The sequence below is a fragment of the Carassius gibelio genome, chromosome B13 (assembly GCF_023724105.1).
Source record: "Carassius gibelio isolate Cgi1373 ecotype wild population from Czech Republic chromosome B13, carGib1.2-hapl.c, whole genome shotgun sequence".
Classification (NCBI taxonomy): Eukaryota; Metazoa; Chordata; class Actinopteri; order Cypriniformes; family Cyprinidae; genus Carassius; species Carassius gibelio.
Genome location: NC_068408.1, coordinates 18,844,230 through 18,860,060, shown reverse-complemented (window position 1 = coordinate 18,860,060; position 15,831 = coordinate 18,844,230). Strand labels below are relative to the sequence as shown.

The 15,831-nt window shown below is 35.8% G+C and overlaps 2 protein-coding genes across 4 annotated transcripts; both read left to right on the top strand.

Moving 5' to 3' along the window:
- Nucleotides 1-916: 916 nt before the first annotated feature.
- mxtx1 (mix-type homeobox gene 1) lies at nucleotides 917-3,120 on the top strand. The gene is made up of 3 exons (XM_052573322.1): nucleotides 917-1,014; nucleotides 1,303-1,487; nucleotides 2,083-3,120. Exons 1-3 carry the CDS (start codon nucleotides 993-995, stop codon nucleotides 2,848-2,850), a joined length of 975 nt encoding a protein of 324 aa, XP_052429282.1. The 5' UTR covers nucleotides 917-992; the 3' UTR covers nucleotides 2,851-3,120.
- A 2,553-nt stretch (nucleotides 3,121-5,673) lies between these two features.
- tspan14 (tetraspanin 14) lies at nucleotides 5,674-14,554 on the top strand. Of its 3 annotated transcripts, none has more exons than XM_052572681.1 (9): nucleotides 5,674-5,815; nucleotides 7,597-7,683; nucleotides 8,507-8,557; nucleotides 8,878-9,024; nucleotides 9,269-9,439; nucleotides 10,197-10,322; nucleotides 10,929-10,982; nucleotides 11,463-11,576; nucleotides 12,759-14,554. In XM_052572681.1, the coding sequence occupies exons 2-9, from the start codon at nucleotides 7,603-7,605 to the stop codon at nucleotides 12,825-12,827; spliced, it is 813 nt and encodes a 270-aa protein (XP_052428641.1). In that variant the 5' UTR covers nucleotides 5,674-5,815; nucleotides 7,597-7,602; the 3' UTR covers nucleotides 12,828-14,554. The 3 variants fall into 3 exon arrangements, with proteins under 3 accessions (XP_052428641.1, XP_052428643.1, XP_052428642.1); XM_052572683.1 differs by lacking the exon at nucleotides 5,674-5,815 and adding an exon at nucleotides 6,011-6,402; XM_052572682.1 differs by lacking the exon at nucleotides 5,674-5,815 and adding an exon at nucleotides 6,409-6,610.
- The last annotated feature ends 1,277 nt before the right edge of the window (nucleotides 14,555-15,831 follow it).

Sequence of the window (15,831 nt, the reverse complement as noted above, 5' to 3'; positions counted from 1 at the left end):
AAGATATAAAACAAATTAACATTTAATTTTCAAATTATTTTAAAACTTTTTATATTTTAGATTTTTTTTAAAACAAGTTTAACTTAACTGTCACCCCGTCCCGAATACGGGATGCCTAGGTTTACCTTACTATATTACAATCAAATCTAATCTAATCTTGACAAATTATATATTGTTGGAAAGGTCTAAGACTCCCAAATATATATTTGACCAATTTTTTCTGTTAAAAATGATGTAGGAAAAGTAATAGATTAATTTATGACAAGAGTGCACCCTCAAAAATCTACATTATAACAGGAGTTTTGACCTTTGTTTAAAAAAACATTTTAGAAATCATCAGAAATTATATATCTACTGAATCTCAAAATGCATCCTTTAAAACCCATTTTAAAATCAGACATTGCATTACCATGTAAATGGTACATCAAAATCATGTTACAAAATGTTTTCAGTCATGAATTATAAAAATTTAGGTATCATGCACATTAAAGTCTATGTTCAAAAACGCGAGTGACAGTTAAGGGGTTAAGTATTTATTACGTTTTAATGTAAGAATAATATAAATATATATTATTCATATTGTGTTTAAAATGGTAAATGCAATGCCAAACCAAACAAAAAATAAAATAAATACACTGTAAAATATGATATGATGATTTGATATGACACGATGAGTGATGTGATGGCAACTCTTAATTTATGTTAAATTTAAACATAAATAAAAATAAAAATATATATATTTTTTTTTTTTCAAAGATGTGTTTAATGTCTTGGGCTGGCCTTCAAAGAGATTCCCTCATGTCATTCATATTTCACACAGAAGTACTTCTGAACGGGGGAGGTGGGGGTGAAAGGGGGGTCATGGTATAGGACTAGAGGGGACAGGTATAAAACAGAGCTGAAGGGGTCAGAAATCATATCCCTGAGGAGCCTCAAACACACCAGACCTTCACTGGCAGCCTGAGAATCCTATAAGCCCTTTGGCCTCCAGGATGTGGAAAGACAACAGTACTGGTAAGCATTACTGAATGGTGATCATTTCGGTGGATTTAATTTGCAAGATCTCATAAGAAAAAGCTTATTTTTCCATGCTTCTCCATCTCAAACCAAACATCAGGCACTGTTGCAGTTTTTCTGCTGCATATATTATTATTCTGAAGAAGTATTCCTAGCTACACTGAACTGGTGTTGCGTTTCTAATATATATTACGTTTAAGCAGTTTAGTTTCTACTTACTGAAGTATGAGAAATAATGATGACACTATGATTAGCTTCACACTTATTTTTTATTCCCTTTTTCAGATGCATCTGTTAAAATATCTGGAAGCGGTACTGCAGGAAGAAGTGCAAGTCGCAGAAAGAGGACAAGTTTCTCAAAGGAACATGTTGAGCTTCTTCGAGCCACGTTTGAGACAGACCCTTACCCAGGAATCAGCCTCAGAGAGAGTCTCTCCCAAACTACTGGCCTCCCAGAGTCTCGCATACAGGTGGGTTACGCCATGAATAAAAACACACTCAATTTACAAGACTTTTTGAAGATGGTTTAAGCTACTTTTATGCATATAACGAAAGTCAGTGGGGTTTAAAACAACGTTGGATGTTGTTAGCTTTTATTATATGAAGGAATGTTCCACAGAGGGAAAAAAATTAATTCAGGTTTGACAGTAATTTTTAACTATGTACATAAGGAAACAACAGCTTTTTCTCTGTTTGTATCTCTTATGCATTTACAAAATCAGCAGATACACATAAAAGAGGTGACGTGATATGCTAATAAGGCCTTATGTGAAAACATACTGTTTGCTGTCACTGATACCGCTATCAATATCTGAGATGACGTAAGCGTTTTTGTGTTTATCTGTTGTTTAGTTTAGAAACCGTACAGTCTGTAAACAATAGACATACCAGGCAGAGATAAAAACCTGACTATGCCACCATAGCTGGATGTCATCTCACATTGATTAACTTGAATCTTTAGACAGGGAAGCTCTTATCTGTATGCACTAGATGGTTGAGTCTAATCTATCAACTGTATTCTTATGAGTCTGACTCTTTATATTGATGTGTCTCCGCTCACAATAGGTATGGTTCCAGAACAGGAGAGCTCGTACGTTGAAATGCAAGGGAGGAAAGAAGCCGCTGTGGCAGTCCCAATCACCGTTTAGTGCAATGCAGAGTTCACCAGTTCAGCTACACTCTTCTAACAGCAACAACAGTGAGTCTGGTGCAGGTTCTGGGCCTTTATGCACTCCACCACCAGCGTACCCCAGTCATATTAAGCAAGAAATGGAAAGGGATGGAGTTTTTGGATGTGACACTCAATCTTCCATGTCGTTTGGTGATGATTCCGGCTACTGCACCCCTTCATACAGACACCATCATCAGGCCAGAGCCATGAACACCCACTGCACTAGCAGTCCTCTGCTAAGCCCAGAGCATCAGATGCCTCCAAACTGGGCTGCGAGGTATGACAGGAGGTCACCCGTGAGCTCCATGTGGAGTTCATATCATCTTGATGCCTATGGCTGCAATCCCAGCCCCGTCCAAGGCTTTTTTTATTCTCCATCTGAAAAACACAACAGTCTTCAGCCGCTGACCCCTGTTACCCCAGACTCGGGCTGCTGGGAGGGTGGTGTGGAGGACACTCCTCCAGCTTCCAGCTCTTTCTATGTAGACAACCCAGAGGTTCAGATGATGGAGAGTCAACAGGAAAGCAGGATTCACCACGGGCCTCTGCCTGAGCTGCCGGCCTTGTCCCTGCACGAGATCCTGGGAGAGCTGCAAGGAGACTGGTGGCAGGGTGAAGGACTAAACAGCCACTCGTCTGAGGACAACCATGTGTACGGCTGAATTTTGCTGTGTACAATCTATTTATGACTATTTATTCAATGTATTTATTGACTAAGGACATGGATGAACAATTATGTCTTATTTATCTGATCTGAAAGTAAAAACATGAGAGATTTCAGATGTTTTCAGACTAAATTGATCTTGCTATTTATTTAATAATCATTGTAAAAGTATGATTATGCAGCTACATGTATATATTGTTTACAGACATCTTTGCTGACTTCATTTAATCGCTGCACTTGCATTTAAATAAAGATGTTTTTCCTTTCATGTTTCATGTCGTTTCATGAGTTTTATGCAATTGTTCTGCATATGTTGCTATTGTAATTTCTATATTTTTTAAACTATGACCTCAGTGCATTCAATGAAAACATTGATAATCATCAAACTCGATTCTGAGTAATGTTGCACAACTCAAAGTTTCTGTCATCCATGAGGTGAAAAATTTCTGCTCGATACGAACACTTTTCTGTTCTGAATCAAACGTATATACAACCATTGATAGTGTATACATACATACATTTTATACAAAATACACTAATGGTGATATTGTGAAATACATATTATTTGTATTCATTTTTACAGTTTTTATTTGAATATACAATGTATTCCTGTGATGGCATATAGCTGAGAATTTGCAGCAGTTATTATTCCATTCGTCAGTATCACACGATCCTTCAGAAATCATTTTAACATGCTGGTATGCTGCTCAAGAAACAATAGTTCTGCTTGATTTATTTCTGGAAACTGTTACATTTATCTCTCAAGATTTTTTTAAATTAATAAGTTGTGCATTTTTTTTAATTAGAAATTGTTTATAACATCATAAATGCCTTTACTGTTACTTTTAATCGATTTAATGTTTTAATTTCAGACTAAAGCGGACTGACACTCAGGCTCAACTATCAAAGTGGGTGTGTTTGATTAACGAGGGGTGAAATGTATGGGCCTGTCATCCATTAAAAATGTGAGATATTAGTCTCTTTAGGCAGATTCTTCGCAGCCGTTGATAGTCAATACTTAAATCAGAAAGTGAGTTCAAGTAACATACAAAGACAAGTAGTTTTCTCCACTTTTATTTGGTTTAAGATTTGAGACAATATTTTTTTATTTAATTTTTTTTCTAAACAGTGATTCTGTATTACTTTTAAAATACTTTTTATTTGTCAATTTAATTGTATGTTCAAAATACCCCCCCCCCAAAAAAAAAAAAAAATTAAGCCCCTACAATAGACAAATTACTTAGTACAAATGCATTCAAAAGATACATAATAAACTAATACATATTGATCTTTTATCAATAGTTCTGATAGTCTACATCTGGCTGATTTTACATAATAAATGTTTTATTTGTATGTGTGTTTTTAGAAAGAGTAATGTAACAGGAAAAGGATATAAGTGATTTGCATAAAGTGAGCAAGTCCTGCTTGCAGCTCTTTGATCAACCACCAGGGGCGATTGGTATGAAGAAGGGTGGAAATAGCATTAATTGGGTTTTGTGCTGTAGTATAAAGACTTGCATGATTAAGATATATGAACTGTACATTTGGATTGTTATTGTACAAATGCAAAACCTCTGGGGTTAGAAAAAACAACACCAGAATGAACCCAACAACAATATAAGGTCACATGGTGCACACAGCGATCTCTATGGTTTCACATCTGGATTGCAGGAGTATGAACAAGGGCTTTTGATGTGGTTTCGCAATTCCCTGGAAACTGAAATATGTCTCTGTTATCTGCTGGAGATGTCTCCACACTCTTTTTCCATCTACAGTCCTTGTACACCTGCCAACAGCACTTTCTCTCTCCATAGGTTTTCTCTACTCCCTTCTTTAAAAACATTCCTGTCTATCTCAGAATCAAATAATTCATGTTGCAACCAGCTGAAAGCCAGGTGGAGCATTTGGACAGTAGAAATATTCAGCAAAAGCATGGTCAACAAACCAGAAACTTCACGTCCCCACTCCTTACACAATATGGTTGTAATTTACACGGTTTAGATGGTAGGGAGTAGTTTGCACTATTGCACATTCTCAATTTTAAAAAAGTGTGTGTTTGTGTACATATTTACAGAACAAAAACTGTAAGGTGTAGTCTACTGCATTAAAGATGTGAGGATCTGTTTTTTCTTCCGTCATGTGTTCTGTGATCCCAGTTTTGTTTCTATTGTGTCCCAGTGATTTGGTTTTCCTACTGCAGGATGTGTGATTTCTGGGATGTTTGTCTTTTTTTCAACATTTCCATTCAAACAACACTTCAGAACAATAAACAAGAAGGAGGAAATTGTTCCTGTGGATTTTCCTTTCCTCTTGGAGAAACTCCATTTGATGTGTCTCATACTGCTTCAAGTACAGTTACAGCAAGGAAAGATGTGTGTGTTATAGAAAGAGATAAAAAGTGATAAAGAGAGAGTAGGAGGAGCAGTAGCAAATAATGTTATGTCTTTTCCTATTTATACATCCTAATTTATAGCACAGCAGCTAATGTGGCCGGATTAACCTGAATTGCATGCATAAACTTGTTATATATTTATAGAAGATATTACATTTATTATTATTATTATTAGCTACTATTAGGCCTATTAATATTATTATTACTATAAGCATATTATTAATGTAGTGGTTGTTTCTGTAATTTGTTTTGTTTAAACAGATTAAAATCTAAATATAGTAATGAAATAAAAAATTGATTCACAGCTTGTCTTCAGTACTTATTATTGAGAAAAGTCATTCAGTACTTATTATTGAGAAAAGCGATCCCCCAGAGAATAATTCTGAAAAAAGAGAGTTGTATTTTGAAGCGAGTGATCAGGTTGCACCGGGTGTGTGCTTCCCCGATGCTTTCACATTCACACTCCAAGTCTTTCAAATTCATGTATGGTGGGTGGTGTCTTAAGAGTTTTTTTCAAACTGTAGGCTAAGTAGCCTACTAGGCGGAGGTATTGTGTGACATAAACAAAGAGGTAAGACTTTTTTTAGATTGCATATTATAACTGTTTATTTATTTATTTAGATTTCCTAACACGAAATATATGTTTTTTTTTTGTTTTTTTTTGCGAAAATCGCCAATAGACTACTTTGCTTGGTGAATTCTATTGTCGAGCAGTGCGCTTCACGCAGAGATACGGCGCGCTCGCGCACTCTCCTTCCTCGTAAATATATTGCACCGACTTGTTGTTGTAAAGATTGTATATATCAAAATATTGTATATTTGTAATAAGTCGGTAATTGTGATTAAATTATATGTTTTGACTAGTCGTGAGGTGGTAAAGTTTGTTGGTTAGCCATACTGAGATATCTAGCTGTTGGCATTGTTCTTGCTTTTATCGAATAACATTAATTTATATTATCATAGTACTGACGGTGTTCCCTGCATTAACTTTCTTAAATCTCCTAAATGAGGATATTAAATGTTGCGGAAGACTGGGAGTTGTCTTGGCAGCTGGTTTTTCAAAGTGAACCGACAACTTTGCTAATCAACTAGCCCTTCAGCTAACTAGAGGAAGAAGAAGTGTGGGCAGAGCTTGTGAGCCATCTTGTGTGTGTGTGTGTAAGTTATGTGTACTCTCTTACGATTTTTTAATTACTGGATAGATATATGTCATTGTAAGTTGTCTATGGGGCACTAAAATATTCCGAGGCCATATTTTATGTGATAATAAAAAGAAAACAATCGTACACACGGAATTGTTGCACCAGAATAACAGAACTGAATCATCTTGGGTGCTTGGTTGGCTGCTGATGTTACAGCTTGGCAGGTAATGCAAATATGAATTATTATGATAAAATAACACGCAATCTGGATGTTTAACCAGCTGTTTTTATGCGTAATTTTAGAAAGACTTACTGTTTTTATTATGTTTTTTTTTTTTTTTTTTTTTTGCGGGACATGCTTACAAAAAACTGAAGAATTTCAATAAACCCATATAGTTCTGTATGCTGCAGGTTAGTTATAGTTTATTTAATAAGCAACGGATTTATTAATGATTGTGTATCACTTTTTTAATCATAAAATGCTATGTTGTGAAATGAATGTAAAAGTACAGTAGTTGTTGTACGTGAAGTAAAGCAGGCGTTCCCAAACATTTTTGGCAGCAGGACCACTTTGACCTGAATGTTTGCTGGTAACTTACTCCCTGAGATTTATATTTTAATAAGTTTATTTTAATAAATGAACAACATATCTTTGGTTGTCTTGTGTCAGTTAATGGTCACATGACATGCATGTAAACATAAAATATTAGCTGTTTTTACACATTTTATTTTTAAATCATTTATATGTTACATTTATACACATTATTTTACATAAATGTATACATTTTTATCGACTACCTGCAGTTCCCTCATGAACCCCCAGGGCTACATAAAATTATGTTAACTTTTGCTTGTATGAAAAGTTCATTTTATCTTAAAAACGTGTGTGTGCGTGTGTGTGTAAGTCAGCAAGGAAGGGAGTGTTTGCTTAAAAATCCTTTAACAACTTTTAAGGAAGTTTATTTTTTTTTCTAGAAACGCACACAGGATGTGAACGGCTTGTATTACTGGCATCGACTTGAAATGTGGTGAACTGTTAATTTCGTAATGAAACATGTGAAACCGACTTATCCTTAGGATGTGACGTGATTTGGTTGAGGTGTAACACATTTAGATGCAATTCAACTTCTCTTAGTACCCATTTTAAGTTACAATATGTGATAAAGGTCTCTACTGTGGTAATCTCAAGAGTTCTTTCTCTTTGTTACAGAGGAAGATGCACTATTACAGGTATAAGAATGCAGAGGTCAGCTGTTGTTACAAATACCTCATGTTCAGCTACAACATTATCTTTTGGGTAAGTTGACGTTTGATATGTTTTTCACTCCAGATCATGTTTAAATGGCCACCCTTCCTGTCCTAACATTAGATAATGTCTTTTCTGCCACTCTTGCTCAGATGACATGATCTGCAGACCGACCCCACATGTCATGTTTATTTGTTCCTCTTAGTTTCACGCTGTGTGCACAGATGTTTCATACTTTCAGTGTTTTCATTACTGGGTGGGTCATTTCACAGTAAGTGAACACCCACAGCGGATACTTTGTTTCTAGAGAAACGTCTTCCTGATGACGTTCAGGTTTTCATATTAACGTCAACAGGAAACAGATTAACACTAGCGTTTCGTTGGAGTAGTTTGAGTGTCTTCTGTGGGAAAGCATGGGAGGATTCTGAGATAACCGCATTCTAACTGGTTTTCCTGTTTTCAATACTAAACACGACTCCTGTGAAACAAGCAATGTTATTACTTCACAGCATGTTAGGATTTCATGACCGGTTTTAGATTGGAATTATAAGTCTAACACTTTATTTTCCATACTGTTAAGGCTTTTTATTTTTAGTATGTTCAGAAAAGGTATACACTACTATTCAAAAGTTTGGGGTTTGTTAAGATTTGGTTTGACGGATGTTAATCGAACAGACCTCAAACTATTGAATGGTGGTGTATTTAAACTTGATTATTGCAAACAATGTTGCTTTTGTCTAGTTCCTGTGTTCTATACACTAGTCACATCGGCATCGTCTGCTTTGACCACACACTCAGGTGTTTTGTCTGAACTCGACTTTTCTGATGCAACATTTAATCATTTAATTTCTCCTAAACCTCTTCTGGTTCTCAGCTAGCTGGAACCGCATTCATTGCAATTGGCTTCTGGGCCTGGAGTGAAAAGGTGAGTTGAAACTTGTAAAACTTCATATATCAGTTATCTATTCTAAACTGCATAACTACCACTGTTAAAAGTTTGGGCCAGTGAAATGTAATATTATATTTTACAATATTAAGGTTTTACTGTATTTTTGATCCAATAAATGCAGCCTTGCTCGCTGAGCATAAGAGATTTCATTCCAAAAAACTAAACTTATCAACTTCAAACTTTTGAATTGTAGTCTGCAATTAATCTGCAAAAAAGCTCTGTGAGTTATGTAGCTGTGAATGTGTTTTAGTGGCTCAGGAGAAAAACAACCAGTTTGTTCCTTGATTTGCCCACAGGGTGTTTTATCAGATCTGACACAAGTTACACGTCTACATGGTTTTGACCCAGTTTGGGGGGTGCTTGTCGTGGGCACAGTCACTTTCATTTTGGGATTTGCTGGGTGTGTTGGAGCTCTCAGGGAAAACATCTGCCTCCTTAAGTTTGTAAGTACTCATACATTCGATGTGATACTGAAGTCATCACATATGCTGCGGGTCAATTCTAAATAAAGAAGTCTCCTCTCCAAAGGAAATGTTTGCATGCCTTGCAGTGCCAGATCTGTACAAGATAAGAACTCGAAGATGTGTTAATGCAAACAGTTTCCAGACATAAAAATTACCAAATTCTATTATACTGTCAAATTCTGCTTTTTGATTTTTCGCCTTGCTCCTTGACCTTGTCTTGCAGTTCTCTGGAGTCATTGGCTTCATCTTCTTCCTGGAGTTGACGGCTGCGGTGTTGGCGTTTGTGTTCCAGGGCCAAGTTAGGGAGTGGATCAATGATTTCTTCTTGGCCAATGTAAGGGCCTACAGGGACGACATTGACCTGCAGAATCTGATTGACTCTCTCCAGAAACTGGTAAGTCTGAGAGAGTTTAAACGTCCGGACTATAAGTCGCACTTTTTTTCATAGTTTGGCTGGTCCTGCGACTTATAGTCAGGTGCGACTTATTTATCAAAATTAATTTGACATGAACCAAGAGAAAACATTACCGTCTACAGCCGCGAGAGGCCGCTGGTAATGATGGTAATGTTTTCTCTTGGTTCTAAATAAATGCGACTTACAGTCCGGTGCGACTTGTTTTTTTTCTCATCATGACGTATTTTTGGACTGATGCGACTTATACTCAGGTGCAACTTATAGTCCGAAAAATACGGTAAATAAAATGAATGCTTTCTATTTACTCAACTTGCCAACCACTACATATATATTCTACGTGAAACGTTTTCCATAAAAAAACTGTATGCTTCACTACATGCTTTTTACATGTCTTTTCACAAGTACTTGCTTAAATATTTAATGTTTAATTAACAAATATTATTTAACCTGACCAAAACCATAAAGAGAATGAAAAAGCTATAGATAGTGGTAGCTAGTAGTGGACACATCGCTTTTAGGTATTCTCAAAGAAATGTTTGACATTTTCTAAAATGTGTATTATTATTATTATTATTATTATTATTGGTGTAATTTGGGGATTGTGATGAATCATATGGCTTCATGCTTGTGTAAGTCTGGTAAAAGGTGGCCAAAAGAAATGTCTTCACTAATAAATATGCACAATTGTGGCTACATTGTTGCAGGTTCTGACCGTACATGTTTTGTTCCCCCACAGAATTATTGCTGTGGTGCTAAAGACCCCAACGACTGGAATCTAAATGTGTATTTTAACTGCACAACTGCTAACCCAAGCAGAGAGAGATGTGGAGTGCCCTTTTCCTGCTGCATCAGCGACCCTGCTGTAGGTTCTTCTCTTATTCACAGCAGCACTCCACAGAATAAAGAGATTGTTTCAGCATGCTGCACTGTTATAAAATACTGTTTAAAAGAACCCATTGTGCTTTAAACCCAAAGGCCAAGTATGTGGAAGACTTCCTCTGCTTGTGCTAGCCTTCTGCTCACTGCATGCATGAAATACTGAAAGGAATAATTCACCCTAGTGGCATTCCAAACCCTCTACAGATGTTCAAAGAATTGTAACTTGTATTTTCAATCAAAAAATTAACTGCCATTATGCTATCAAACAGTCAGTATATTATTACAAATTAATTTATTTTATTTTTTTTGTCTTCCACGGAGCATGGTTTTGTTAACAACATGAGAATGAGGAAGTGATGACAGAACTTCGACAGGATTTTCCTGTGAATCTCTCTTGACATGCTGATAGTTTTTTTTCTTCTGGAAACCATAATAGTTCATATAGACCATAAAACCTTGTCTCTTGTGCACAAGTTATGACTTGTTCTGGTCAGAATTTATAAATGCATGGATTTTTTATTCTCCATAAGAAATCTATTTACGGTGTATATAGGCCTAATTTGAATGAACCTATGACTTTTCTTTACAGGATACAGTGGTGAACACGCAGTGTGGATATGATGTTAGAAAAACTGGCAACCCGGTGAGTACATGTTCAACAGTTGTAGTAGAAAGACCGGTATTTCATTCTTTGCTGTTGTTGGCAAAAGTTCTGCTTCAGTACCTGTTCCTTTCCAAATGTGAAAGATTCAGAGTGCGTTCATGCTTCAGAAAGTGGAATAAATTAAAACACTTGTAAGCTTTTCAATTTTTTGAAATGAAAGTCAAGTTTCCAAGGTTCAGTTTCTCTGATGGCAGCACTAATATCTGTCAGTACGGCAATTGCTTTTTCACCAATGGGGCATGTGTACAGTTGTTTTGTTCTTTCACTCTGCTCTCATAATCATTCTTATTTGTGCTCTGTTGGTAGTAGGTAAATTGCAATTGGGAGAGCAGAATACCTGCAGAGAATAAACTTGTATATTTTAATGTTGCACAGCAGTATAAAATGCTCTTTCATTAATTGCATAAAATTTTCTGCCACTTATTTTGTGAAACCTTACACACTGTGTTTATTTTTAAGACTCAATGGGGCCAAACCATTTATGTCAAAGGATGCATGATGGCTTTAGAGGAGTGGCTTCCACGCAATCTCTACATTGTGGCTGGAGTCTTCATAGTCATATCATTGCTACAGGTATGGGATGCACTAAAGAAAGAAATACTGCATGGAAAATATTTTACAGCTAGATGTCACTCTCAGCACTTTTATTTTCACAGAGCAACCAAAAGTTTAAAAAAGCTAAACCACTATTCAAATGGTTAAAGCAGGGGTTCTCAATTTTACATTCAAAGGTCCGAAATTCTCATCAATGTCAAAAGGTCCAAAATAACTATTACAAAACATAAACATGCTTATAACTTTAGATAAGAATTCAGCTTTATATATGCTAATTATCATATTCATGACATCAAGTCGTACTTGTGTTAACTATCTGAACTGTTACATTCAGTACTGCATTTTTATACAACTAAATGCCCTATAAAGCTGATCTCATTTACATACTTTGTTTCTGAAATAGTACTTCAATGTAACCTGCAGTGACTGAATTGTTAAAATCTCGAATTATAACTGTAATACGCTGTTATACAGCAGTAAATTATATTCCCGTTTTTAGATATCTTGCAGCACTAATGTCCATCTGTGTTACAGACTAAGATAGGTTTTTGGAAACGCTGTTTTGTACTCATTCATTAAGTCTGATGTTGTTCGGTTCGTTGAATGTGCTGTTAACTCTGCCGGTTGAGAAAGACAAGTTGTGTCAGGAAAGCGAAACCTCTCGCTCGCGGGGCGAAACCGGTGACATTGTTCTTCTGAATGTAAGCTAAGGTTTATCCAAAATGTTGCTAGTTGCTATACGCTTTGTTTTAAAAAAAAAAAAGTTAGTAAAAATTGCAATACTGGTTCTTGCACCCCTGTGTGTGTGTGTGTGTATGCAATGGAAGTCTGAGTGATATACAAGTGCACTTGAAATCTGAAGTGGAAGTGGAGGCGGGTCCGGATTCAGACAGGAGTCTGGACTTTGAGATGGGCTGGGTTAAATTAAATTAAATTAAATTAATGCATTTAGCAGATGCATTAATGCATTCAGGCTATCAATTTTTACCTATCATGTGTTCCCAGGGAATCGAACCCCCAACCTTGATATCGCAATGCTCTACCACTTGAGCTGCAGGAACACTAAAATATTTTAAATCACACTAATTATGATATAAACATTAGAATGAAGTTGTAGGTTCTTGAAAGAAAGTACCTGTCTGTCTTTAAATAGTAGTTTTAAGATATTCTCCATGTAATGTCTTGTGATTTCGCTTCTAGATGGTGGGAATCTTCTTGGCCAGGACGCTGATTGGAGACATTGAAAAAGTCAAATTTAATTATTACTGAGCTCTGACGTAACTTAAAGCGAGCTAAGGGCAATGTATGGAAAAAGATGTGGAACTACTTTTATTTTTCTGCGTCTTTTTTTGTGGAGAAGAGGACTCTGGAACACCTTTTCAGCATTTCTATTGACCACATATTGAATACGTAGCTGCCTAAGCTCACTTGGATAGTGTCACGTGTGCCTTGCCTCTTCAAGTTTACCTCCAACACATTCCCTATTTTTATTTTAAATAATCTTTTTCTAATCTTTTACCATTAACCAAAAATGTGTATTTTTGGGACCACTATTAACCAAGCTGGGTATACATAGTGGCAACATGATGGGACCCTAACCTGTAAACCAACCTGAAATGTAATCGTAAGATGTGCAAGTTTTGATTACTGAAATGTATCTATATGGTCATATTGCGTACATTCCAAAACCTTGTGTACTTGTTTTGGGGAAGTAAATTAGGAATTAGTACAAAAGCACAAACTGGAACAAATTTAAGATGTTTTGAAGAAGCATGTTTATTTTTTCTTAGATAAAAAAACATGCAAAAGAAAAAAGACCCTCTTATAGCAAAAAAAAAAAAAAACGTGTGTTAGGTGGAGAACAATTTTTATGCAGTTTTAACTGCAGTAAATACATATTTTTACATATATTTTTTCAAAATTTTGGTGAGTTTGTAAGTTAATCTTTCTGCAGACAGAAGTTCTGCATTTAATGTCAACTGCAAAGAGTGCAGAAGAAAAACTTTCAGGATCTGACCAGAAGTACTTGCATGTAAACAGAACATATTGAGAATGCAGCTGGGTAGAAATCGAATGTCAGTGAGTCTAAAAGTGACGTGAGCTGATCCATTTTGTCCTACACAATGGAGCTAAGATGCATCAGTATGTATTCTTTATTTTACAGTACGCAAGCTTTTTTGGTCATTCTGTTAACTGGACCTGTGCAAAACTTTGAATCACTTAAGTTTGATGGTAGTCACCATATGGCTCATACTGATGTCAACATTGCCTTGAGATACCAACATTTACCTCCTTTTTTCTACTCTTACTTGGTGACTTTATACAAAAATGCAGATTGTGCCTTTTCTCTGGCATTGAAGATTTCATAAAATGTGTTGTATACCATGTTTAAGCTGGATAGAATCATACCCCATGCTTGGCCTCTTTTATGGGTGTTCAAAGAATATTTACTTGTGTTTTCAGTTGAAAGTATAACTGACTTTACAGCACAAACTAATTCAAATACGTAACATTAACTATATTACCATATTCACGCTTGAATTAGCCAAAACACAATATGAATTTGTAAATAAATGCAAACATCTGACTGTCTTCACTCTTTCTAAAGCCCAAAGATTTATCTTTTTGAAGTTCTATCGTAGTATACTCCTATAATATTACCTCTGAAATTCTCATTAATGCAAAAAGAAAATTATATAAAAAAAGAAGAAAGCATTTAGTTAATCTTTTTAATTCCGAGTGCACTATTTTGTCTCTTTTTGGAGTGTCTTGTCTGTGCCACTGTGTAGTGTTAAAGCTTGATAGAGTATTTACTAAAATGCAGTACAGTTTCCCTGACCTTGCTGCAAGAGCCTCCTTTTTCATGAATGGATGTTTTTTTTTTTTTTTGGACTTAGATGTTATTTGTTGTTGGATATTTGTTATCTTTGTAAATATTTTCTGGATTCTCTTCAGCATTTTTATATTCAATAAAAAAAAGAAAGAGTTTGAAATTATCAGCCACAGTGTCATTTGTCTTCTAAATTAAATTAGCTGGCTTTGATAATATGAATTATGTTTCAAAATTTTGACATTGCATTTAAAATCCACATCCCATTCACATTTAAATGTAATTAAATTTTTTATATATATAAAACACTTGATCCATTGAATGGTACTATACCTTCTTTTTGAGCACAAATAATAAGTGAAAATTCAATATATATATATATATATATATATATATATATATATATATAAAAACCCAATTCCAAAAAAAGTTGGGACACTGTACAAATTGTAAGTAAAAAAAGGATTGGAATAACTTACAAATCGCATAAACATATTTTATTCACAGTAGAATATAGATAACATCAACAGGTAGCAATAAGAGGCCGAAAAGTTTAATGTACATATAAGGAACAGCTGGAGGACCAATTTGCAACTCATTAGGTCAATTGGCAACATAATTGGGCCTCTCAGAGTGGCAGTGTTTCTCAGAAGTCAAGATGGGCAGAGGATCAATTCAATCCCCCAATTCTGAGGCGAAAAATAGTGGAGTAATATCAGAAAGGAGTTTCTCTGAGAAAAATTGCAATGAGTTCGAAGTTATCATCATCTACAGTGCATAATGTAATCCAAAGATTCAGAGAATCTGGAACAATCTCTGCGTAAGGGTCAAGGCCGGAAAACCATATTGGATGCCCGTGATCTTCAGGCCCTTAGACGGCACTGCATCACATACAGGAATGCTACTGTAATGGAAATCACAACATGGGCTCAGGAATACTTCCAGAATTGATTGTCATTGACATTGTCAGTGAACACAATCCACCATGCCATTCGCTGTTGCTGGCTAAAACTCTATAGGTAAAAAAAAGCCATATCTAAACATGATCCAGAAGCGCAGGCATTTTATCTGGGCCAAGGCTCATTTAAAACAGACTGTGGCAAAGTGGAAAACTGTTCTTTGGTCAGACGAATAAAAATTTGAATTTCTTTTTGTAAAAACTGGGACACCATGTCATCCGAATTAAAAGAGGACAAGGACAACCCAAGTTGTTATCAGCGCTCCGTTCAGAAGCCTGCATCTCTGATGGTATGAGGTTGCATGAGTGCATGTGGTATGAGCAGCGAACACATCTGGAAAGGCACCATCAATGCTAAAAGGTATATCCAAGTTCCCTTTCGATACTTCACTCATACTGTGTATGGGGAAAAGTTCCTTTTTTCGTCGATACTGAAGCCTTTTCAATAACGCAGTGCGGCTCGGTGTTCATCTTCAGTTCTCTCT

Bases quoted from the DNA above. Each gene is read 5' to 3' on its own strand.
- tspan14 (XM_052572681.1), top strand. From the start codon at position 7,603: ATGCACTATTACAGGTATAAGAATGCAGAGGTCAGCTGTTGTTACAAA. The intron at 8,558-8,877 runs GTGAGTTGAAAC...ATTTGCCCACAG, and splicing joins TCTGGGCCTGGAGTGAAAAG to GGTGTTTTATCAGATCTGAC. The intron at 9,440-10,196 runs GTAAGTCTGAGA...GTTCCCCCACAG, and splicing joins TTGACTCTCTCCAGAAACTG to AATTATTGCTGTGGTGCTAA.
- mxtx1 (XM_052573322.1), top strand. From the start codon at position 993: ATGTGGAAAGACAACAGTACTG. The intron at 1,015-1,302 runs GTAAGCATTACT...TCCCTTTTTCAG, and splicing joins GTGGAAAGACAACAGTACTG to ATGCATCTGTTAAAATATCT. The intron at 1,488-2,082 runs GTGGGTTACGCC...CGCTCACAATAG, and splicing joins TCCCAGAGTCTCGCATACAG to GTATGGTTCCAGAACAGGAG.